At 40.7% G+C, this 26,674-nt stretch overlaps 1 protein-coding gene across 2 annotated transcripts in view; it reads right to left on the reverse strand.

Moving 5' to 3' along the window:
• LAMA3 (laminin subunit alpha 3) overlaps window positions 1-26,674 on the reverse strand; it is a 97,101-nt gene that overhangs the window by 44,499 nt on the left and 25,928 nt on the right. For both annotated transcript variants that reach the window (XM_039463646.2, XM_074383676.1), the window contains 15 exons: window positions 24,069-24,175; window positions 19,907-19,957; window positions 19,183-19,334; window positions 15,418-15,528; window positions 15,201-15,312; window positions 14,813-14,980; window positions 12,756-12,952; window positions 10,642-10,758; window positions 9,810-9,964; window positions 9,228-9,369; window positions 8,360-8,462; window positions 6,541-6,657; window positions 6,272-6,451; window positions 5,257-5,399; window positions 929-1,099 (listed from right to left, as the gene is read on the reverse strand). In XM_039463646.2, the coding sequence (XP_039319580.2) occupies window positions 929-1,099; window positions 5,257-5,399; window positions 6,272-6,451; window positions 6,541-6,657; window positions 8,360-8,462; window positions 9,228-9,369; window positions 9,810-9,964; window positions 10,642-10,758; window positions 12,756-12,952; window positions 14,813-14,980; window positions 15,201-15,312; window positions 15,418-15,528; window positions 19,183-19,334; window positions 19,907-19,957; window positions 24,069-24,175 (2,026 nt within the window). The remainder of the gene's footprint in view (window positions 1-928; window positions 1,100-5,256; window positions 5,400-6,271; window positions 6,452-6,540; window positions 6,658-8,359; window positions 8,463-9,227; window positions 9,370-9,809; window positions 9,965-10,641; window positions 10,759-12,755; window positions 12,953-14,812; window positions 14,981-15,200; window positions 15,313-15,417; window positions 15,529-19,182; window positions 19,335-19,906; window positions 19,958-24,068; window positions 24,176-26,674) is intronic.

The raw sequence follows: 26,674 nt of genomic DNA on the forward strand, positions 1-26,674 counted from the left end.
ACATAGGTATATGGTATAAATTTGTTGAAGGAATAAAGCAATGTGCATTTTATCACAAAACAAAGCAAAACATCATGACGTAAGAAAGCTACAAATAAAATGCCAACCTCTTGAAGTGTGGAAGAGTAATTAGCAATGGTGTTGATTTTAAGAATCTTTAAATACAATTTCCTAACTGGGCAGAATTTTCGAGAACTGTATTTCAAGGGTTTCTCTTCCAACAACTGAATCCTAACCCAGTGAGTGATTGGCTTTTCCTTTGACACTTACATCAAAGAAATGTATTTTAAAAGGAGGGATTAAAAGCTAAAACCAACCGTTCAAAATGGCTGTAAGAGTAGTGAATTTACACTAAGCAGTAGGAATGAATTTACACTGATAAAGAGATGGGGCAACTGCTTTTCTTATCATTTAGGCAGGAGAGAGAGGCTCCATTCCACTCCAGTCCTCACCCATGATCTTCCCACCCCACAGGCTTCAGGAAGGGTCTGTGGCTGGGTGGTCTGAGGAAAAGAGCAAGGTCAATTCCACGAGAAGGAGCTACTGTCAATTTCCATGAAGCCCTGATATTGATCCCTGGTAGTGTGGTGTCAATCATATAAATTGGTAGTACGGAGGGGTGCCAATCATCCGCCCCTGGTGCTTATGTTTTTCACAAGTACACACACGTGCCCATGTGCTGGGCCCATTGGGTAAGGTCTCTTAATCCTCCAGCAATCAACAATCCAGGATGCATGGGAAGCGCCCCGAGGGCACTGCCACAGTGGGGAGGGGAGCAGGGAGGAAGCTGGCGGGATTTGCCGATGTCTCAGTAGGATTTCCACCTGCTGTGCTAATGGCAGTGACGCAGCTGTGCCATACAACTTAAAAGCACAAAGCTCGAAAAATATTGTTTTAAAAGCAAGAGAGATGTCCAAGCAATACTTACATCTTTATTTCCAAGGTACATCACAAACATATTCTCAGTACCCCCATTTTCTCTTGAGTTGGGCCTTTGGAGAAACAAGGACAGAGATGTGTATCCTTTCAAATCTTCCAGGTCATTTGGCAGTCGGACTTCAACTCCAGATTTACCGTTGAACCTCATGGGGACAGCAACCTGTGAGGGGTAAGTTACATGGTGTCAAACACGGTCCTGTGAAGAAGGTAGGTGCACTCAGAGAGTTAGTTTGGGACTCTTGGCTATGTGTCAGCCTTTCCTGAGTTGTTATGATAAGGAGCAAGAAAACGTGAATATCTCCAAGCCCTGGATGATAATCTCCAAAATGAGACTATAAACTCATGAAGCAGCTTCAGGAGCTGCATCATAAGGCGTTTGTGTTTTTTATTAGTCAGGGATATTTGAGCAGTGCACTTAGTCCTCTGTGCTAGCAATAATAACAGTGATAACGACAATAATACAAATGACAACCCTACAAGGTTTTTGTGCAGATGAACTAACATCTATGGAAGAAGCACTTGGCATGATGCCTGGCATACAATCAGACATGTAATACCTTAAAACTATATTTTGGCCAGGCGCGGTGGCTCACACCTGTAATCCCAGCACTTTGGAAGGCCGAGGTGAGCGGATCACGAGGTCAATAGATCGAGACCATCCTTGTCAACATGGTGAAACCCCATCTCTACTAAAAATACAAAAATTAGCTGGGCGTTGTGGTGCACACCTGTAGTCCCAGCTACTCAGAAGGCTGAGGCAAGAGACTTGTTTGAACCCAGGAGGCGGAGGTTGTAGTGAGCTGAGATGGCGCCACTGCATTCCAGCCTGGCTACAGAGAGATTCCGTCTCAAACAAACTATATTTTAAGCCAGGTGCAGTAGCTCACACCTGTAATCCCAGCACTTTGGGAGGCTGAGGTGGGAGGATCGCTTGAGCTCAGGAGTTTGAGGCCAGCCTGAACAACATGGGAGACCTCATCTCTACTAAAAAACAAAAAAGAAAAAACAAGAAAGAGCCAGGTGTAGTGTCATATGCCTGTAGTCCCAACTACTCAGGAGGCTGAGATGTGAGGCTCGCTTGAGCCCAGGAGTTCCAGTCTGCAGTGAGCCATGATCACGCCACTGGACTCCAGTCTAGTCAAGGGAACAGAGCGAGACCTTGTCATATATATATATGAATATATATGTGTATATATATATATATATATATATATGTATATATAGGCACATATATATTTGCATATTAAGTATATAAAATATATTTACTTAAGTATATATTTGTATCTAATTTACATATAATTATATATGCATTTTAATCTTAAATATAACATATATTTAATATATAATAAATGCATATATAATTATAAAATCATAATTATAAAATTTATATTATATAATTATAATTTTATATATTTAACATTAAAATACATATATAATTATATATACATTATATGCAATATATAATTTGTATATATTTAATATATAAAAGCCTGTATAAATATATAATCTTATAATACTATATATGCATAAAATACATGATTATAATATGTAATTAAATATAAGCGTATATAAAATATATATTTATATATAGAAAAAATATTTTAAATGCACTTTTAAAGGAACTGTTTCCTTGGATATATTACATGTTACAGTTTCATTTATTATAGGCATTCAGTCCTGAAAAATGAGTGAGTGCATCAAGGCTCTCTAAATAGTGCTTCTTAAGCTCTCTGTGGCGAAGGACCATTTTTTCTTTCTAATATGCCACGGACAAATACTTCTGTAAAACATATTCAAATTTAAATTACTAGAAAAATAAAAAAGATGGTAGACAAAATACAAGTCCACTGATTACATGCTTGCATATTGAGGCAATTCAGATTATTCAGCTTCCAAACATTTACTCTCAACTTTATACTTACATATAATGGAGCCGTAAGAAAGATTCTATGACTAGCCCTGGTGTGTGGGCCAAGAAGATAAATTATTTCCTAACTATCGAAAGAATAATACGAAAGAATAAGATTTACATCAAGTCTGCATTTTCTCTATCAAGCATTTAAATATTTATCATGGATCTTGAATATGTAAGACATTACATCAGGCGACTTGGCGATGGGGTCCCACATTTATGGGCTCATTTCATGCCTCTCTCTCCTACTCACCCCCTGCCCTTCAGAACTACATCTCTCAGTCTCTGCCTGGCATTCCCTTCTGCCTTTGTCACCTGGCAAATTCCTACTCATTCTTTAATTTTTTTAAATTAAGATACTTTTTTTTTTTTTTTTTTTTGAGATGGAGTTTCAGTCTTGTTATTCAGGCTGGAGTGCAATGCGTGATCTCAGCTCACCGCAACCTCCGCCCCCTGGGTTCAGGCAATTCTCCTGCCTCAGCCTCCTGAGTAGCTGGGACTACAGGCTGCGCCACCATGCCCAGCTAATTTTTGTATTTTTAGTAGATGTTGACCAGGATGGTCTCGATCTCTTGACCTCGTGATCCACCTGCCTTGGCCTCCCAAAGTGCTGGGACTATAGACGTGAGCCACTGTGCCCGGCCTAAGATACTTCTTGCCTTTAAGAAAAGGTATGGAGAATATGCCTGTATGTGCATCACCATGAAATGGAACATGACTGTCAGAACTGGCGCCCATCCCCCTCTCCCTTCTCAGAGGTCACCATTGCTCTGGATCTGGATTCCCGTGCAAATTTTCAAGCATGTTTTAATAATTTTTAAATTAAATATGCATTTATCTAGGAACTGTAATTAGTCCTATTTTCAGGTTTGAAATATTTTTATATAAATGGTATCCATCTGTACATATTTATCGACAACTTGCTTTCTTTGCTGGGCACTATGTGTTTCGATTTATTCATGTTGATACACACAGCTCCAGTTCATTCAGGTTTACTGTTGTAAACATGGCTTTTCTCAAAAAAAAATTTGGGTGTGATTATAAACCAGTTGCAATGAACATTCTTATCCATGTCTGTTAGTGCTACTTATTAGTGCTATTCTGAGCTTCTCCAGTTAGAACTGGGTTTTCAAAGATGCACATAACACATCTCTATCCAGCTTGTTAGCACAGTCTAAGAAACCACCTGCAGTGGCTGGAGAGCAGCCTGAGTTCAGAACTGACTTAATCATTTCTGTGTCCTCAGCACCCAAAAGAAGTGCCAGTGCCAACCAGGCATTGCACCTACTTACTGCTTTTTATTTTATATTTTTCCAATAACATGGTACCTACTATTTGCCGGGCACTGTTCCACATTAGGTCATTCAACCATAACAATCTCATAAGGTTGATACTATTATTTTCTATGCTCTATAGATGAAGAAACTGAGGCACAGAAAGGTAAAGGGACAGGGCGCAGGTCTCACAGCTCATCAAAGGCAGAGCAAGAACTGAAACCCAGGTCAGTCTGGCTCGGTTAAACAGCTGTTAACCACTGTGCTATAACACACTTCAAATTTTTGTTGGATAAATTAGAAAAGGAACACGGAATTCTTATTCATTTGCTTTTATGAAGCGTGTATGGGTATGAAGAGGGTACTTTCTTCTTATTCTCTTTGCTTTCCCGTTCAAGGTTTTATGTTGGGAATACTTTGCTTTCTTAGAAGAAAGGGCAGACTCTGAGACTCAAAGGAAGTAACACTGAGCCTGGTTATTGGGCATGACGTCTCCAGGGCAGTGACATTCTGAGTAGGCTCTCCAACCCACTCTCTCCCAACCTCTCCTACAGGGCTGTCTAGGAGCTACTGGAAAATACAAGAAATTTTATTTACATTTTCAGACAAAATAAATCTTGAGAGACAAGCGTCAGTAATTCAAGCAAATAATGTCAGGTGAAAACAGGAAAGGCTGGGGAATCAGTATTCCAATGACAGAAGACTGCTGTCATCTCAAACCCTCCATCCTCGGCAAAGATGGATTCTATAGCTTTCAAGTTACAACAGGAGGGTTTGTCCTGTGCAGTAGTATCACACTGGCACATTCCCACCACAGAACCCTCACTTGAATGTACAATTGCAGTTTACAAACTGGGGCCTGGAAGAAATGCCTCCCTTCTGCCTGAATAAACTCAACGTAGGGAAGCTGCTTCAGGATGCTCATATGCCAGATAATTTAAGGGATGAAGATCATGTACACTTTTAAAGGACGACAGGAGGAAATCAATCTTTAGATTTCAAGCAACCAAAGAATTACAGAAAGACAGACAACCAATTCTTGAGTAAATAAGTGCTTTTTTCTTTCTTGATGAATGTGATAACTCATCAAAGAACTAGCCTTGGCCACTGACCACATGGGGATACACCCACCTTACTGGCAGCATCTCTGGCCTGCTGAATTAGTTCTCGTATTCTGTCCATGTTGTCGGAGATGTTTCCCAAGGGCAACAGCTGTTGGTTGATATTTTCAATCTTGCGCCAAAGATCAGGTAGTTTGTTGGTTAACTTATTCACTGTTGGTGAGATTAGAAAACAGAAAAGTAAAATTGTGCATTAGGAAAAGGTTAACTACAAATGTTCTTACTGACAGTATTTGTCAAGTGGCATGTTTGGTCCCCAGATGTTGACTAGGATGGGTCATAATCAGTTACAGTATTTCCCCCCTTACCCATGGGTTCATCTCTCAAGGTTTCAAGTACTTGCTGTCAACCATGGTCCAAAAATATTAAAGAGAAAAATTCCAGAAATAAGCAATTCGTAAGTTTTGAATTGTGTGCTATTTGGAGCAGCATGATGAAATCTCATATGGCCCCACCCATGTGAATCTTCCCTTTTTCCAGCATATCCTTGCTCTCTACCCAACCCACCCATTAGTCACTTCGTAGCTGTCTGGGTTATCAGACCAAAAAAAACATAGCACATATAGGGTTTGGTACTATCTGTGGTTTCACGCATCCACTAGGGTCTTGGAACACATCCCCCGAGGATAAGGAGGAACTATTGTACATGGTGAATCGTATGCTGCAATCTCGGTACCAAGTCCTTCTCTTTGACCACTACAGAAAAAAAAACAAACAAACTTTGTTTTCTGATTCTTAATATCAATCATAATTCAATGCTTTAGGGATTAAGAACCTATATCTCTACTTTGCAAAAAAGGAAACAAATAGCATTTTCAATGTATTTTCTAAAAATTAATAATCCCATCTGGTCCTTCTAACTGGTAGAATATCTATACTCTTTGAATATATCATAATCACCTGGAACTGTTTTCTAATGTTTTAGTTTCTGAGATCAGAGTTTGCCAGGGAAGAACAGAAATGGACCAAAACACGTAACAATGGAGAAAATGGCTAAGATATCCTGGCCAAAGAATGCCCGATACCTGAGTTATCTGCATCAGTCAGAGCCTTTTGGAAGTCTTCGTTCTGTGTGCTCCCATAGGTGTCCTTAATTCTCTCCACATCTGTCTGAATGGGGTTGAGTCCATCCAGAACCTCATCTGTGATGTCGCTGGCCTTTCTGACCATGCTCTTTGCACTACTGATCATAGCATCAGTATCACCTAAGTCACACACAAATAGGGAGGTATAAGTATCTAAAACGTTCAACAAAAGAAGCCAACCAAGTACAGTGGGTTAGGAAGATGCTGACCTCTTTGTATCCCATGAAGACCATCTCGGAGAGTGGTGAGATTGGTGTCTACAACTTCTTTCTGAGCTGTCACCATGTTCAGGGTTTGCTGTAGGTTGCTGAGAGCCGGCCTAACTTCTAAAATAAAATAAAGCATCGAGAGGCAATTATTTTGTGCGTTTTGATCCTCCATTGGTATTTGTGGCCCCTGAAGCAGCCAGTGTCTGCACAGCATTGAGCAGACTTGCTTCTTAGGGGTCATCTCAGACATGCCCACTGCATGTGCCTAGACCCACAGCTCTGGGATCCTCCAGTTACAGAGGTCAGCAGCAAATCAGAACCTTGTGGTAATGCCTTGGAAATACACAGGAAGAGAGAGGCTGAATAACTTAGGGAGGGCTAAACTTCTAATCTGCTTAGAGTAAGAGTCTCTGTTTAGTAAAAGATGTATCTGTCTTATCCACCACTATGTCCTAGCACGCAGTGTAGTATCTGGCACTAGTTGAGGCTTAATATTAGCACATGTTTGTTGAGTAAATGAATATATGAGTGAATGGATAAATGGCAGAAAGGATCCTCTTCTGTCAGAGGACAAGAAAGGAGTGTTGTTGAAAGAGCTTCATCCAGGTAATACAAAGGAGGCACTGTTTCTGTTAATTTCCAAAGTGACATATTTTTTAAATTCCATGAAAGAAAGGGAGCTACTACATTCCTAGCTGATATTTTTGCCATCCTTGGGTCACTGAAAATGACCACCAAATGCTTGAAGACTATCTTGATGATTTATGGCTTCCATTAGGATTCCAAGACTGGTTTACATAGCAACCTACATAGTATCCTAACCCTATTTACCACACTGAGCCTACCCTGAAGCTCGCATTTTGTAGAGCAACAGATGTCATACCAGGAAATACGAATTTGTATTTTTAGTTGAGACAGGTGAAACTCTGCCTCTACTAAACACACAAAAACTAGCCAGGTGTGATGGTGTGCCCCTGTAGTCCCAGTTACTCCAGAAGTTGAGGCAGAAGAATTGCTTCAACCCGGGAGGTAGAGGTTGCAGTTAGCTGAGATTGTGCCACTGCACTCCAGCCTGGGTGACAAAGTGAGACTCCATCTCAAACAAAAACAAAATAAACAAACAAAAATTTTTAAAGCAGTTATCCTAATGACCCCAAACCAATGATCTTGATATGTGGGTTGTCAATACCATGATCACATGTGGATTAAATTAAAATAGCCTTCCCACCAAGACCAGACCCAAATAGGCCTAGCACTCAAAGATTTATTTATAAGGCTCTAGTTAATTTTGTATATGAAGGACGGGGGATATTTAGAATATTGGGTGGATACATGAAATTGACAAATAAATCATGAATGTAAAAAATATTATCTGGGCCCAGTATGGTGGCTCATGCTTGTAATCCCAGCATTTTGGGAAGCTGAGACAGGAGGATCCTGTGAGGACAGGAGTTTGAGACCAGCCTGGGCAACATAGCAAGATCTTGCCTCTACGAAAAATACAAAAATTAGCTGGGCATGATGGTGCATGCCTGTAATCTCAGCTACTTGGGAGGCTGAGGTGGGAGGATCGCTTAAGCCCAGGAGTTCAAAGCTATAGTGAGCTATGATTGCGCCACTGCACTCCAGCTTGGGCAACAGAATGAGACTCCATCTCTATTACAAATAATAATAGTTACAAAATTAAATAAATAAAAGGCATCATCTGCATTGACACTGAGATTCAAAAACAACATTTGCTTCTAGGGCTGCTCCACCTGGTCCCAGAGGTCATTTAAAGCTCCCGCCTATCTCCGCCGCTGCCCACTCCCTCTGATACCTTGCTGCAGCTTCTTCTGTGTTATCTTGGCTTCATTTAACAGTTTATCACTGTTGGAACTCAGGGTTTTAGCTTTTCTTGGCAGATCTTCCTTTATCACTGTCTGAAAGCAAAGCATTTAATAGCTATATGTTAGGAAATATGGAATCAGATTTCTATCCTAGTCGGAAGCCCTTAATTTTAAGAATGAAGTTCAAGGGGGAAAGGAGTTAGAACTAGATTGTTCCCTAAAAGATACAGTTAAGGTTCCAGGTCGCCGTAACACCTATGTGACTTATGTGGCTTGGGAAGGTGGGCCTATCTCTGGTGGCATGCTGACAAATTATGTGACACTTGGTTTAGCGGCTCACTGTCATTCATACAAAGCCCCCTACAGTAACAGAAGAGAGAACTTAGTTGTTTTCAGGCTTTCAAGCTTTGGGACAGAAAAGTCTTCACTCATTCAAGAAGGCCTATCCCCCTGAACTTTGATATTTAACATTTTGCTCTTTATTTTCAGTTATGGGAATTATCATATGGTGCATATAAGATCCCACAGGACTCCACAGACACACTGAGATGTAAGGCCAAATGACCTGATGAAAATGCTGATCAAGTTGTTTGCAAAAATGTCTATTTTGGTTAACAATCACAGCATAAAAGCATACCTGGTAAGATACGGGTATAATATTCATTCAGGCTGAAAACTGATGATCAGTGTAACTCCTATTTGGTTTTACTCAGTTTTAAATGTGTGCTACAGACATGAAATAGTCAAATATAGAAATTACTCACATCTAGAGCACGTTCTAGGAGCCCACAGAAAGAAAATATAAAAATGAGCCATCTCCACAGCGAATGTGGAGAAGCTGCTGGTACAGGTGCCCACCTGGAGGGCGGACTCGGATGCACTGGCGGCCCTGTTGGCCGCGTCCTCAGCCGCTCTGATGGCGTTGAGGATGTTCTCATAGGCGGTGGCGGCATCCACGGCACAGCGTACCAGCTCATCCCCACTGGCGTTTCTCTTGATCCTGGAAGACAGGGCAGGTTAGGCACCCCCCACAGCCTTCCTCTATCAGCAGCTGACGTCCCCCAAACCTTCCTATTTCTTCTTTTTCTTTCTTTTTTTGTTTCCTTTAAGATATGGAAAAATAAAAAATAAAGAGATGGCAGAATCTCTCTTTGTTGCCCGGGTTTGACTGCAGTGGTGCCAGCTTTCCTGTTTCATTTGGCAAGTGGAGACCTGAGGTGATGGCCTCTATAGCTGTGCCCAAAGGACATGACCAGGAATTAGTGCCCTCATTGCTGCTCTACTTCTGACTTGAGCCTGGGGCATTGGCCTTGACCCTGCCCTCTGCCTTCCTCCAGGTTCTGGAGACCCAGCCACCCCATGGGAGGGCCTCACTTGTCTCAGGACAAGGTGCTGCGCTCAGCCCACGTGCCCTTCTGGTCTCCTGGGCCATGCACTTACTCCTCCAGCTGCTTTGCCAGCTCTTGTAAGGACTGCGCGTGCTTTTCTGCCTTCTCCACAAGGGATGTTTTACCAGCAGACACGGAAAGTTCTCTCACTTTGTCACTTAGTTCTTGTCTTGCTTCATTTAAATTGGCAGCTGATTTTTCATATTCCTATTTTTTCCAAGCAAACAAAGATAGCATAAATTCAAGAAAGAACGTAGATGCTGATTTCTCAAACTCCATCATAAATGATGTGGGGGCAACAATGAGACGTTATATTTTCTGTCTATTTACCGCAGCTGTTAATCCTTGATCACTTCAGACAGTAGCAGTGGGAGTATTTCCCCAAGGCCTACCATTATCTCAAACATTCTCATTATGGTGAGAAACCCTTTAGTAACCTTTACAAAAGCACAATGTTGTTATCAATATACAGTTGGAGTAAACCAACAGACTTTTTTTTATAATTTAGAAACAGTTATTATAAAAGGTACTTTCAAAATCCCCACTGAACTGCTAAGAAATTTTGTCAGTTTTTTTATCAAGTCTTAAACATCTTCTGTTAATAAAGGTATGTTTGATGTTTTAAAAATAGCATAATAATTTTTTGTTATCACAAAAGTGATTTGTCCTGCAGACAAACTAGGTATTACATGTCAATAGAAGAAGACAAGTCATTCATACTTCTTTTGCAAGGGCGAACTATTGTTAACATTTCAGTATGTTCCCTTCCATCCAAGAGACTATCCTTTGATAAAACAAAAAAGTAGGTCAGCCCATTTCACTGTTTTATCGCAATATAATTAAAATGGTTTTAGATTTTTCTAGAGAACAGCGGTTTCCTCTACCTTCTGGCTTTTCTCCATCAGCTGCAGTGCAATGTTGGTTTGCAACAAAGATGACTCTGCAGTGGCCAGATACTTGGTGAAATCACTCTGCAGGGAATTTATTTCTTTCATTTGTCTCTGGAGAAAATTTGAAAAAATATCTGCTAGAGCTCCGTGATACATTCTCAGAAGGCACAGACAAATTATGGGACAACATCATATAAGTAATTTCAAAGTCAGAATGCTTTCCTGAACCTAACCATTGTCTAGGCAATTACAAAGTGATAGGAAATCCGTTCTTTTTGTAGCAGAGGTATGTTATCATAGTTTCCTTAAATGAGATGCCAGTGAAACAATTGCTATCACTGCTGAAGAAGCCTTCTATAGTAGGGGTCAACTTGCCCTATGAGATGGCTATATTATCAAAATCTGGCTTGTGGAACAGACCAAAAGATTTTAGGTAAGTAAACCATCATCAACCATCAGCCAGTACCAATGAGAACACAGCAGGCACTTGACTGAGAGGTTACACAGAACCTGAAGAGGCCAGGCTGGAAGGCTGCCAGAGTTCAGAGGCCCGTGAAAGATACGTCCTGCTCCCTTCCCTTGGCATAATCAGTGACTTCACACAGACATGGTACCACCCAAAGAGACTTTGGGAGCTAAGCATCGAGTCATCCACTACGTCTCAGCCTCTCAAAGTGCTGGGATTACAGGTGTGAATCGCTGCACCTGGCCTTATGGTTAGTATTTTTAATAGTGAACACTGTATGCTAAAACAATAAGGCGTGGCAGTGGTTCATGCCTGTAATCCTAACACTGTGAGAGGCCGAGGCAAGAGGATTGTGTGGGCCCAGGAGACATCATTTATTTTCATTTACCAACTGCCTCCTGGTTTGGGGTCTGCTCTATGTTACTCTGATTTTACTGTCATTTTATAACCTATATAACCTCTCATATTTTTGTTGTTTTTATTTATTTATTTTTCGACAGGTCTCATTCTGTTGTCCAGGTTGAAGTGCAGTGGCTTGATCATGGCTCCCTTAAGCCTTGCCCCCCCACCCACCAGTGTGTTCAAGCAATCCCTCCCACCTCAGCCTCCAGAATAGCTGGGACTACAGGTGCCTGCCACCATGCCCAGCTAATTTTTAAAAAAATTTTTGTAGAGATGGGGTCTCACTACATTGCCCAGGCTGGTCTCAAATTCCTGGCCCAAGCAATCCTCTTGCCTCAGCATCTCAAAGTGTTAGGATTACAGGTATGAGCCCCTGCAACTGGCCTTATTGTTTTGGCATACAATGTTCACTGTGAAAAATATGAACTATAAGGCTGGGTGCAGTGGCTCATGTCTGCAATCCCAGCACTTGGGAGGCTGAGGCAGGTGGATCACCTGAGGTCAGGAGTTTGAGACTAGCCTGGCCATCATGGTGCAACCCCATCTCTACTAAAAATACAAAAATTAGCCAGGTATGGTGGTGCCAAAAAAAAGAATATATATACGCACACACACACACACACACACACACACACACACACACACACGTATATTTATACATATATATAAAATACATATTTATTTTATACATATATAAAATATATATATATAATGTATATACAAAATATATATATATATATATATATATATATATGAACTATAAAATCCAGAGTTCTAAATTCTGTCATTGCAGCTTCTGTATGTGGTCTGTACTTTATTTCCTATAAAGCAGATAATGGCTTAAAATGTCTTTACTAGGGTGATTATGATAATTATGTTTACATATCTGACACAAAAAGTAAATTATTGAAAACATAATACATAATTTGAATTAATTACAGTAATATTAATTTCTCATCTACTTGGCAACGTCATTCCTCCACTCTTTGAGCCAGAGATGCAGGTGAAGCAGTTTGCACTGCTTTGTCTGTGGTTTAAGTTCAGAATCTTTTCTGCTAGCTGAAGAGTAGAAACGACTATGGATTTGCACTTAATGCCTCATTCTTGTCTGATCTGGGTGTTAGGTGGTATAATCAGATGTACAGACAGGTGCCTGGTTATGCCGCTTTATTAATAATAAAGATCCCTGCTCCTCTCATCTTTATTAACAAAAGTATGCAGTTTCAAACTGTGAACTCACCTGGATGGCTCCCAGAGCTCTCTCGTTTTCTTGGTTCAAGCCAGTGGCCTGCTTGGCTCGGGCAGCTGCCTTCTGCAGCGCAGCACGAAGATCACTGAGTTTGGCTTCGTATTCATTTAAAGAAGCCCGTATACTGTCAGCAAGCCCACTGTTTTCCACCTGATGGATTTTCTGCCAGGTCTTTATCCGGTTCAGCACTGTAATACATCACTTCATGTTTTCTACTTGACAGATGGGCATATTGAAGCTGGGTTATAAAGACTACAGAGGGAGAATAAAGTTTCTACTCATTTCATGGTTTTCCTTGAACTTTGTAGGGGATGGTAAAGGAAACTCACATTGACATAGACCTGCTATGTGCACTGTACATGTCGCCTCATTTAACTTCCACTGGAAAACAATAATTATCATTCTCATGTTTTAGATAAGGAGATGGAGGCCCTAAGAAATGAGAGGACTGACCTAAGGTTACATGGCCAGTCAGGCTTAGGACTTGAACATGAGCTGGCTGCAGGGTATACGGTGCATGCTCCTTCCACTGTGAATACTGCATACTTACAATTAAAAGCCAAGACTTGTATTCAATTTGAACAATACAGAGTTAAGCAAGAAAACTGCTAGTGTCTACATTTACCACTGATACATCATTTTACTAAAGAATAAATACCAGTATCTGAAAAAAGTAAGCACCAAACTAACATTTTTCAGTTTTGAGCTAATGAGGCATTTTCTCTAGTCAAATCTTTTAATGTGTTCTATTAATTTCTAGTATATCCTTTTTTATTTGTTTTTGTAATACACGTGTGAACATGCCTCATCTAAAAAGCCAGAATCTGAAATGCTTCAAGATCTGACATTTTTCACCAATGACATGATGTCACAAGTAGAAGATTCCATATCTGACCTCATGCAACAGGGTGCAGTCAAAATGCAGTCAAAAGTTTGTTTCAGAGGCTGGGCATGGAGGCTCACGCCTGTAATCCCAGCACTTTGGGAGGCCGAGGCAGGCTTATCACTTGAGGTCAGGAATCTGAGACCAGCCTGGCCAAAATGGTAAAACCCCTTCTCTACTAAAAATACAAAAATTAGCCAGGCATGGTGGCAGGTGCCTGTAATTCCAGCTACTCAGGAGCTTGAGGCAGGAGAATAGCTTGAACTCGGGAGGTAGATGGTGCAATGAGTTGAGATCACATCACTGCACTCCAGCCTGAGTGATGAAGTGAGACTCTGTCTCGTACACACACACAAAAGTTCATTTAATTCACAGAATTATTTAAAATATTGTATAAAATTACCTTCAAGATACATGTATAAGATGTAAATGAAACATAAATAAATTTTATGGTTATACTGGGGTTCCATCTCCAAGAGGTCTATGCAAATATTCCAAGAGCCAAAAAATAAAAATAAAAAATCTGAAACACCATCTGGTCCCAAGCATTTTGGAAAGGGAGTCTTGATCCGTAGTAGTGCTAATAACAATTTGTGATTCAAAAATTCAGTAGTAATGAGGTGACCATTAATGATGACATAATGAGAAAACTGGAAAGAGGTGAACTAGCATCAGAAAAATGTTCAGAAGGAAAAAGAGGCAACCATATCTAACTTTTAGAAGAACCTTTTTTTTGCATGATGGTAAACTGTTGTATTCCATAGCCTCTTGGTAACTTGGATAAAAGGCTCTGGGTCTCCTGGGGGCTACCGATTTTCACCACGTGATGTTCTAACAGTAATATTTGCTGAAACCCATGAGGCCTTCCAACTTGAGATGATACCACTGCACTCCAGCCTGAGTGATGGAGTGAAACTCTGTCTCATACACACACAAAAAGTTCATTTCATGCCCAGAATTGTTATTGTATAAAATTACCTTCAATGTGTATAAGATGTAAATGAAACATAAATAAATGTTATGTTTAGACTGGGGTCCCATCTCCAAGAGGTCTCATTAAGTCTGTGCAAATATTTTTTTGTGGGGAACTCTACATTGTACTCTGCACATTGTATTTCAAATCAATTAGAATGAATTGGATGCAAAAATTTGGGAGTGTCCTTACAGAGCTGAGACTCCCTTCTATCAGCTTCCGCTTCTCTCAGGTGCTTTTCAAAGTTCCGGTTCCGCAGCTCCGTCATCATGCGTTGGGCTTCGGCCCATTCTGTGGAAAAGTCACCTGAAGGCACGTTGTTCCCCTCTCCATCTGTCCCAGAGATCTGCTTCAAGAGAACTAGGAAACATCAAGTAGTTTATTAAACTGGGAATTCTGGGCTCCAGTTGGCCACTTAAAAAAAAAAAAGGCAGGAACTTTTATGGAGGTTTTATATTAGTTTTTTAGTATCGGCATGGAATTCTTTGCATAATGTTGAAATCTTAAAGGGAATTCTTTTAGTGTACAATGAAGGTTATGTAACCAAAAAAATATAATTGGGTGTAGTAACTCTACTTACTGTGCACATTCCGGATGACGTTTTTAATCTTCACATCCAGTTCTTTTGCACTTTGGGTAGCCCTATTAACATTGTTGTGTAATGTTTGTGCTTTTCTGGAATTTACTTGAGCCTATATGAAAGATAAATTGATTAGGAACAAATTAAGTTGATGAGGACAAATAAAAGCACTATGAAAGCAAAAAACCTCAAAAGTTAAATGGACCTAACACATTACCTTTTCTTGCAAAGTCTCAAATTCCCGATTCAAATCACTCAGTTCTCTTTCCAGGCCTTCTAGTTTTGATCCATGATTCGAAATGGCAGAACGGTAGTTGTGCAACTGATTCTGGAAATAAAACACAAATGAATGTACCTTTACAGTATCAATTTAGACTAAGCCCTGTCAACCTGGTAAACAGGGTTATAAATGAAGAGTCATTTGGCCAGACCATTGTCAGTTTCACACACACAAAAATGTGGTTCTTTGAAATAAGTTACATAAGGAATCTGTTTTCTGATATACATTGTGATATGGCTCTAAAATAAAGTAACAGATGTGACAAATGTGAAGAGACAACAGCTACTTCACTGAATTACCTAACCTTGTAGAAACGAGGGCAATACTACCTACCTAATTTCCAGATTCTACAATAAATATAGTTTTTAAAAACCTGTTGTTAACCTGACAACACTAAAAGCAATGCATATGGCTACTTGATTGAAGGAACCATTAGGAATCTGTTCACTGCAAGGAACTCAGAGCTCGTGCAGTTGAACAGCCTCATATTGCAAATGAGAAGATGGAAGCCCAAAGAAGTCGGGTGACTTGTCCATGGTATAGCTCATCAGTGACTGCTTCAGGACCACAGACCGGGTACCTTGCCCTTTTTTTAGGCTAAATTGCCTCATTACTCTTAGACTCTTAGACACTGCTGTATGTAATATCTGTAATAGTGATTATTTTCAATTTTTTGGAAAAGAGTATTAATCTATTGAAAAAGTTTACAGAAAAAATGGCATTATTACCTCAATATGTATGTCAGAACCCGTGTTGGGTAAAAGAACACAGGCTTTGAAGCCGAGGTCCAAACCCTAAGTCTACCACATAGTAGATGAGCCTCACTAAGCCATGCTCCTCCATTAGTAAATTGGGGATTATAATATTTAGTTGCAGGGTTGGTTTTGTTGATAAGTCAGTTAACGTATTTTAAAATGTCATGTACACACGGGCATTCAAAAATGTTACTTCCCTTCTTATACTTAATCTTTCTTAATTTTTGCATGTTTGTGTGAAATGGCGAGAAGACAGTTCTATTTTAACTTGAGTATGGGCAGAGGGAGGTACGTCATTATACAGATTGTCAGCAGAACACCGGGATAAGAGGTGGAGTGGGTAAAGCATGGTCTAGGGTTTGCTCTTGATTTGAATTCTTCCAGAACCACCATGTGGCAGCTGTGTGATTTAAGTTGCTCAGCTTCTCTCGGCCTGTTTAATGAGGACAATACTATGTTCCTCATGAGGAGGTTGTGAGACTTGAGTAAAACCCTTAGCACAGGGTGTGGCACATGGCATGTGTGCAGAATGGTGGAGGCTGCAGGGCTGTGTGGATGAAATCCAAGCAACCCAAGCGGCTTCCTTTTCTTTCCTCAAAACATAAATGCTCTCCCCTCCTCTTCTCCATATTAAGCCTATAAATCTTAGACTAAAATTATCCAAGAAGATAGAAAAGACTCATTTTTTTAGAATCATCTTTTGCTACATATACTCAGCTATAGCCACTAGAATCAGCCCTCAACCCAAAAGTACTTATTAAACTTTCCCTAAAGCCTTGTTCACGGTGTCTAGACTAGAGCTGATCTCATCTGCTGAATTCTTTTACTTCATATTTGTTCATTTCTATGATTTTCAATTGGGTCTTTTCATATCTACCTCTTCTTGTTTGATTTCTGGTGGTTTCCCCCCTCAAATTTCCTAATTTCTTGTTCCTTTTATTGGGTGTTATTCTGCAAAGTAAATTTCAGATTGTCCTATTGTTTTCATTTTATCGGAAGTGAACTCATCTCCTGACTGTTGCTTCTGTTGGGTGTCTTTCTTCTTGCCTGTTGACAATGCTTGCAGGCTCATTCTGGGTGGGAGTTCTCCTCTCTCTGCACTCTCTGGGCCTTGTCTAATGCACTTATGGTTATCACCACACCCAGTGGAACCCCACCCACCCACGGTCTAGGACTGGGCCTTACTTTGGCAGTTGAGGATTTGTAGACCATGGTGGCGCTGAGAGGATGTCACATTCCAGCACAGATCCAGGGCTGGAGATTTGTCCTGCCCCTGTAGCTTTTCTAGGCTTTCATATGGCCATCACGCAACAATGAGCATGGGGTAGTTTCCAGGAGGCTTTCTAGCCCCGATTCATGGGCACAGCATCCCCTGTTTCCCCCCAGGGACCAGATTCTGCCCTCTGGGGCACTTTAGGTTCTATTATTTCTCCAGATACCCCCGCAGCCACCTTCCGTCCAACTGTACTCAGAGCATTCACCCAAACAGACCACATTCTGAGCTATGAAACAAACCTCAACACATTTAAAATTACTAAAATCATAGAAAGTGTGTTCTCTGACCACGAAAGAGTTAAATCAGAAACCAATAACAGAAAGTTATCTGGAAAATCCCCCAATTTGGAAATTAAATAACACCTTTTTTTTTTTTTGAGACGGAGTCTCGCTCTGTCACTGTCATCCATGCTAGAGCACAGTGATGCCATCTCAGCTCACTGCAACCTCTGCCTTCAGGGTTTAAGTGATTCTCCTGCCTCAGCCATCCAAGTAGCTGGGACTACAGGCACTCGCCACTACGCCCAGATGATTTTTGTATTTTGAGTAGAGAAGGGGTTTCGTCATGTTGGCCAGTCTGGTCTAGAACTCCTAGGCTCAAGTGATTCACCCATCTCGGCCTCCCAAAGTGCTGGGATTACAGGTGTGAGCAACTACACCCAGCCAACACATTTCTAAATAACACATGGGTTAAAGATAAGTCACAAGGAAAATCAGAAAATCCATAGAACTGAATGAGAATGAAAACATAACATTGCAAAATCTGTGGGATGCAGCTAAAATTGATGGGATTATATGCTTATGTTAGAATCAAGAAAGATTTTGAATCAATAAAACAAGCTTAAGGAACCTGAAAATGAATAGCAAATTTCACCCAAAGCAAGCACAAGGAAGGAAAAAAAAATGGGTAAGAACAGAAATCAATGAAATTGAAAACAAAAAAATAATGGATAAAAGCAATGAAATAAAAAGATCAATAAAATTAATAATACTCTAGCCAAAATAAGAGAAAGATAAGACATAAATTTTCAACATCAGAAAATGAATGAGAGGGCATGACTACAGACTTTGCAGATGTGTAAAGGATAATAAGGGAACATTATGAACAATTTTATGTCAATGTATTTGGTAATTTAGATGAAATGGACACATTATTTGAAAGGTACAAATGACCAAATATCACTCAAGAAGAAATGGATAGCCCAAATATTCTAGTCTTATACCTATTCTTTGAAAATTAAATTCATGGTTTATTTTGAAAAACCGCAACTTCCAACAAAGAAAATTCCAGGCTCACATGGCCTCACTGGAAAAAATTCTATCCAACATTTAAAGAAGAGTTAACATCAATTTAACACAAACCTGTGTTTGATACTTCTGAATGCAAGATACCGAACTAAATAAAGGCTCTATGAGAAAAATTAGCCTGGAAATGTTCGGTAAGTATTGTTCACTTAGATGTGTTAGTTTTGTTGTGTTCACAAAAATGATTTTCTACCAGGAAAAATCTTATCTTCATTTGGATCAGAGGAAGAAGGATAATATTCCTAAACCCTTTCAGGAGTCAACCTCTCCCCTCCTGCTTATGGAGAATCGACTTTTGCACCATCTCCTCTGTCTACTCTGTCTCCTCTGCACCATCTCTACTCTGGGCCACACACAGGGGATTTACCCTCAGGTCCTTGGCCTGGGTCTCCACGTGCCTCATCTGCTCCAGAAGCCCCGCGCTGACACCCAGGCCCTGCAGCTGAGACTTGACCAGGCGGAGCTGCTCGCCCATGGCGGCCAGGTCATTCAGGAGAGTCACCACACAGCTGTCGCAATCTGTAGGGGCCACAATCAAAGGCAAATGTGCTGCAGCTGGAGCCACGGGAATGTGAAAAGAGCGAAAGTGCTGTGCAGCCCAGTTGGCACACACACAGCTCACCATGGGTGACAACCACAGCCCTCGTCTTCCCAGGGAGGGATGTGGTTTCTGAAAAAGGGAGAGCCCTATGCACGGGGAACATTTTAGAAACGGAGATTCCATTCAAACTTGTTAGTCACGTTATACATGAGGAAAATAATAACAGCCTTCATCTATGGGATGCTTGCTATTTACCAGGCATTGTGATACGACATTTACAAGTATTTCCCTGATAGCCCTATGAGGTAGGTCTTAATTATTATGTTCACTTAGTAAATGATGAAACTGAGGCTTGGAGAAGCAGCGTCACCTGCTGAAGGTCACACAGCCAGTAGTCAACAGAAGCTGATTTGACCGTAAGCAGTTCTCCTTCCGCCTCCTTCCACCCGTACTTTTCCAAACTGGAAACTGCATGACCCAGCATGGGGCTCACTATCTTAAACGAAACCCCACAACTTGGAAAGGAGGAGAAGGGGCTTTCTTTTCTCACCATCACATTCTTCTGCGGGGCTGCTATCTTTGGGTTCTTGGTTTATGCAGTCTGAAATCAGAAAATAACCAAAGAAGACATTGTTATTAAATTTACTCTTCATCTGCTCTTTAACTTGGCTTTCAGAAAAGCTAGTTTTGCAAGGTTTTATTAAGTCAGTGCAAAAGTAATTGTGGTTTTTGCCACTACTTAAAATGGCACCCAACTACCCAGCATCACTAGCTCTTCCTTTTTTTTTTTTAAGACGGAATCTCGCTCTGTCGCCCAGGCTAGAGTGCAGTGGCATCATCTTAGCTCACTGCAATCTCCGCCCTCCCAGGTTCAAGCAATTCCCCTGCCTCCCCAGTAGCTGGGACTACAGGCGCGTGCCACTGTACCCAGCTAATATTTTGCATTTTAGTAAAGACAGGGTTTCACCATATTGGCCAGGATGGTTTCTATTTCCTGACCTCATGATCTGCTTGCCTCAGCCTCCCAAAGTGCTGGGATTACAGGCGTGAACCACTGCGCCCAGCCCACTAGCTCTTCCTTTTCCCTCCCTCACCCATGCCAGTGCCCAGGCAGCTTTCTCATCTCCCAGCAGGCTCACTGCAGGAACTTCTTTCATGGCCTTCCTGTTATATATTCACTTCCTTCACTACAAAGGTCAATTCTATAAAAGGCCGAGCCTCTCAATCTTCACATTAAAGCTATCTTCACTGGACAGCCTCCTGTATGTTCATGCTGCTTCTGGCATCATCTAAGAACATTGTGCAAACATTCACGGAGCACCTTTGGGCATTTATGGTGTGCCAGAGCTCCATGCTAGATGCTGGAAATACAAAGATACCAAGACAAAAATCCCTGCTGCTCTGTGACTTAACAGTCTCATGAAACATGGGGAGCAGACAAGTTACAGAACGGTGTAACAGATATGTGATAGAGACGGGTATACAATGTCAATGGGCCCATACCACCAATACAGCACATGTAAGCTGAGTTTTGAGGTTCTCGGCTACAGTAAAGCCTGCTGGTCAACTCTGGGCATCCTCGACCTGTTCCACGCCTACCCCTTCCCCCATGCTGTGCATCTTGACACTGACACGTCTTCTCATGTCCCCCTGAACAATCGACCTTTACAACAGCAAAACTCTAAGCTTAACATTTTCCTGGACAAGCTGCAAGAGGCTTTCACATCTGTTATTCTCAGCAGCCAATAATATTCCACTCTGTGTGTGTGTGTATAAATACATTTTAAACCACATTTACTTTTCATTGTAAAAAATGATATAAATTAATTATGGAAAATCTGGGGAAGTCAGAAAAATGAGATAAAAGCATCATCATTGATCTTGCCTTTCAAAGACAATGTTCCCTTTATACATATTTGTATATGTTTTAATTTATTATATGTAATCATGGGTTTCTTTTATTCATCCTTTAAAAAAAAAACCTGACTCGCTTTTTTTTTGTGTGTGTGTGTCAGTTTCACTCTCGTTGCCCAGGCTGGAGTGCAGTGGCATAATCTTGGCTCACTGCAACCTCCGCCTCCCGGATTCAAGCGATTCTCCTGCCTCAGCCTCCCGAGTAGCTGAGATTACAGGCATCTGCCACCACACCCAGCTAATTTTTTGTATTTTTTTATATAGAGATGGAGTTTCCCAATCTTGGCCAGGCTGGTCTTGAACTCCTGACCTCAAGTGATCCACCTACCTCAGCCTCCCAAAGTGCTGGGGTTACAGGTGTGAGCCACCGTGCCTGGCCATTTGCTCTTATAAGCATACATTGCGATATTTTTATTGCCTCAATTAGTCTGTAAATGGCTTCTGGCCAGGAAGCCTGGTCTTGTTTCCTTGACAATTTTCAACAGCACTCTGAATAGTTTATGGGGAACTAGGCTTCTCTGGATGATTGATTTATTAGTGGAATTTTCCCAAAAAGCTCGCATTTTGACCACGAAGGAATCTGTCCATCAATAGTTGAAGAAAAAAAAAGGAATTAAAAAAAAAAGCAACTTGAACAGGAACAAGCAAGTCTCATATATGAGCATTTTCTTCCATCTTGGCAATAGCTACTATCCTGTCAGGTTGCTTATGTTTGTTATTGGTGTGGGGGAAATGAGCGTTGCAGAGGCATTAGTCTGGTGAATAAGCTGCCAGTGATGTTGAAGCTTCTTGAATACCTCCAGTGACAAGAGAAATTACCTCCTTTTAAAGCAATCTGTTTCATCTTTAAACATTTGACACTTCTTCCTTAGAGTGATTTAAAATAGAGCTCCCTCTTGCTTCTACTCTTTTCTGTACATTCTGTCCCTATGTCTCAGAGAACAAGACCAACACTTTCCCACTCGCCAGCCTGACAAACATGTCCTTTCCAGCTCTTCCTTTCACTGTCCTCGTCAATCCTTCCTCATGTGACTGTTTCGCGTCCCTTCGAAGTCTTACTCTCTTTCTGAACAACCACAGCTGGTCTACTGTCTTCTAAAGACATAACTAACACTCACGTGAGGACTTATGTGAGCAATGTGCCGGCTTTAGACACTGGAACTCAGTGAAAACAGGACGAGCTATCTTAGGGGCCACACCCCCTCTAACCTACCCTGCACTTAACTGCTGATGACAACCGTAAGCCTTTTTCCACCTCCTGCTACTAAGCCAGTTGCCACTTGTCACATAGCTAAAGGTTTATTTATTTTTTCCACTCAACTATAGGACCATATCCTCATCCTTAACATCACTTTGTCTGGTTAGAACTGGCCCATCATTTCAGACTGCTGAGGCCCTTTTGAATTCTAAATGTGTCATGGAAGACACTTACTATTGGAGAAAACCAGGGAATTTCACCCCAAAATATGGCACCCTGGTATGCCGATGATTTTAAATTAAAGGCCCTTGGAGACCAGCAGATGCCAGAAGAAACTACCCTGGTACCCACTTATCTTCCCAATGTCCACACTTGTCAAAAATGAAAAACTGCTTCTGGTTTCTTCCATGAGATTTCATTAACTCATATTTCAGGAAGGAAGACTGAAGTCCGACAACATACTTGACACCTGGACACACTCTTGTCACAAACCATTTTCTATTCTGTGGGCCCAAAAGATTTTGTCCCAGGCCCCACTGTATGTTTTCCAAGTCCATTGAATCAGCCTAAAAACCATTTACCTTTCCCCTTAAAATTATCCATATTTCCACATCTCTCTTTCTCCTAAGAAGGGTACATAAGCATCTATACCCCAGTGGGTTATTAGGTAATCATTGTCCTGTGATTCTCCTGTGTTACACACATTAAAATAAAATTGTGTATGCCTTTTCTTCTATTAATCTGCCTTTCGTCTGCTGATTTTCTGCAAACTTTCTGCAGCTGAAGGGGAAGTTTATCCTTGGTCCCTTTACTATTCTTCCCAACTTTGTGTCATCTGATAAATGGGTAGGCATGCTTTCTATATTTTCATCCAAATAAAAAATGTGGAGCTGAGGATAAAGTCCTGAGGCATGATAATAAATACCCTATTCTGGACTGGCATTAACCAATCGACTCTGCATTCCTTTGGGAATAGTCACTTGACCAGCTGGAATCCACACATCCAGGGTTTAATTTTTCAACTTGTCCATAAGTATAATATGAAAGATTTCATCTAAGTGTTTGGTGTTATACTAAATCAATAGCATTTTCCTGATAAATCATATTAATATTCTGTCAAAGAAGGAAGAGGATAGTCTTTCTTTTTGTTCCAAGTTGTTTCTAATAAACACATGCTAACTCCTGCTGATTATCTTTTTCTTGGTGTATAAAATCCACCCCAATTACCATCCACATCCCAGAGCATGTGCTGTTGTAAGATAGAGTATTTTTAATTTCTTTGGACATACACAGGAAAGCTAATGTGATGATAATGTGATATCAAAGGGAGATCTCAGCAAAATTGCCAAAGTAGAATCTGAAGTTATTTTGGTTAAAATTAGGTAAGTTTTAAAAACAATTCACTTTTTAAAAAAGTGAATTGAAACAGGTTATTCACCAAAGCTGAAAATACTATCTAAGCATTCCTAGGGTTGTCAAAACAAGGGGATAACTTGCTGGCTGGAATTACGTATCCTGAAAATGTGTGCTTGAGTTCTTAGGCCGTTATGTTATACCAGCTTTATAAATGCAAGTAAGCAGAGGTGTGGGTCGACCTTACCTCCAGTCAGGGGATCACAACTGCCCAGCTGGCCATTGCTGTTACAATTGCATGGTTGGCAGCTACCTCCGAATTTCTGGGGATTCCCAAAGTATCCTGGTGCACACCTACACGAAATACAGATGGGAGGAGAAACACCCAAATAACACATCATTTATCCCACCCAATTTTCTGGATCTCTAGCTCTTGTTTGGGTTAAGGCTGACATAGATCTGCAAGAATGAATATTTCTCAATACAGAGGTATTTACTCCTTGAATTGCCTCACAGAAATAAATTTGAAGATTCACATAATTTCTAATTTTTTTGGATGAGGGAGGACTATCTTAATATTTCCTATTGCATTCTTTCTTTTTTATTTTTTTACACAGTCTTACTCTACTCTGTTGCCCAGGCTGGAGTGCAGTGGCATGATCACAGCTTACTGCAACCTCAAACTTCTGGGCTCAAGTGATCCTCCTGCCTCAGCCTCCCAAGAAACTGGAACTACAGGTGCATCCAAGCATGCCTGGCTAATTTTTAAATTTTCAGTAGAGATGAGGTCTTACTCTGTTTCCCAGACTGGTCTTGATCTCCTAGGCTCAAGTGATCCTCCTGTCTCAGTTCCTTACGTGCTGAGATTACTGGCATGAACCACTGCACCTGATCGGTACTGTGTCAAGTCTACATAATTCATATCTGCACTAATTGCTGCATGCTGTATATAATGAGCTTAAACAACTGAGAGCAGTTACAGCTGCTACCTTTGGCCCTGAGCCTTTGTTATTCTACATAGTATAGTAATGAGAACTCATTCCTGGTTTACAAGTTTAAAGATCACATTTCCTTGATTCTTAGATTTTTTTTTTAAAGTCAAATAAGCACATGTTAATGTCCTGGAGTTGGGATGTCAATTACAATATTTCCATTAACAAAGTTCCACTCCCAGTCACCCCCAAACTGCCATTAAACTGATGTGTAGTGTCTTATTATCAGTGGACTTCATAGACTCAAAGACATATGGTATTTACCTCATTTCCCAAAATTTAAGCACTGCATCAAAAAAAAACACTAGGCAATTCCAATACACGTTACCATGTACTTCCAATATACTTCACCAATGTATTACTATGGATACACTGGTGATATAATGTCAAGGATCAGAAAGATCTGGCTGGACTCCTGCCTCCACTACTTACAAGTGTGATCTTGGGCTGTGGCTGTAACCCTCTGTGCTTCTGTTTCTTTACTGCTCTCTCCCCAAGCCCCGATTAAAATATAAGCTCCATGAAGACATGCGGTTTGGGGCTGTTTGGCTCACTGATGTATCCCTAGCACCTAGCACATACTAGGTAACAGAAAAATCTTTGTTGAATGAACAAATGATTGGACTAATAATACCTATTTTACTCAATGAATGCAAGAGATAATGTAATTAATAACTTAGCATAATGTCTGCACCTAACAGACACTCAAGGGTAGCTATCATTATAAGACATGACAAAATATTCATCTTCTAATTGGCATCATTTGAAATCATTATAAGAAAACAGAAGGCTCATGTATTCCCTAATAATCAAAAAGGTAACTAGGCTGAGGTGGCTTATCTAAGTCTACTAAGCAGGGTGGTCATGTACTAATAATAGGGCTTTACTTTGTGACTGGATTGGTATTCTACCTAACAGATCATGCTATACAGAAGCTCTGTGTTCTAGAATACCTTATTTCTGATGTCTTTCTTACCTACATCTAAACTTCCCATGTAATAGAGGCATAATTACAAAGTACCTTATATTTAATCACAGAAATATTCAGGAAGTTCAATTCTGCTTCTTCCTTACTCTTGCAAAGTATTACTTACTGGTTACAAGAAATAACTTGTTCTCTTATTTTCAATTTATGGCAGTGGCTAAGCACAAGTAAAACTTCCCAATTTCACAAATGACGCTGGTACCACAAATAAAGAGCAGAGAACAAGCTAGTCATCTGTGGCCCTGTGTGGCTGCGGGAGATGAGGTGGTGAGAGCATGCATGAGCTTCGAAGCCTTTGCTAACCCCTCCCCCCAGCTGGCTGCTCTGGCTTCTATACAGCGAGTCTCCTGTGGATCTATACTCCCATTTTTCACCCTCGACTGTCCTTGTGTTTACAATTGTGTAGCTAATTCACTAGTGCTAGGAATGACTTCCGGGTGCTATGTCTAACAAATGAAAAATGTTGACATCAAAATGGCATTTTCCCATGAAAAAGCTTTAAATTTTTTTAAAAGAAACAATAGCTTGTTTTCTTCTCTCGCTGTTTTAATGGCATGTTTTGATGTCTGTCCACCACTGGACTGGAAAGCCCTTGAGGACACTGTCTGCGCTGCCTGCTAATGTGCCTCTAGTACTTAGCACTATGCCAGATATATTCTAGGACCTCCATATATTTTTCATTGAAAGAATAAATGAATAATAAGTGTGAGGCAAGTGTGGGAGATGCTCCTTTTGCTGAAATGGAAAATGGAAAACAGAAGAACCTTACATTGCTACCTTTTGCCCTAGAACTGGGCTCCTTAGCTGCTGCTCAGTATCCCCAGTCTAAGGCAGTCCCCACCTCCTACACATGGCAGGTGTCTTCCAGCCCCTTGG

This window comes from Saimiri boliviensis, chromosome 13 (assembly GCF_048565385.1).
Source record: "Saimiri boliviensis isolate mSaiBol1 chromosome 13, mSaiBol1.pri, whole genome shotgun sequence".
In the NCBI taxonomy this organism is placed as follows: domain Eukaryota; kingdom Metazoa; phylum Chordata; class Mammalia; order Primates; family Cebidae; genus Saimiri; species Saimiri boliviensis.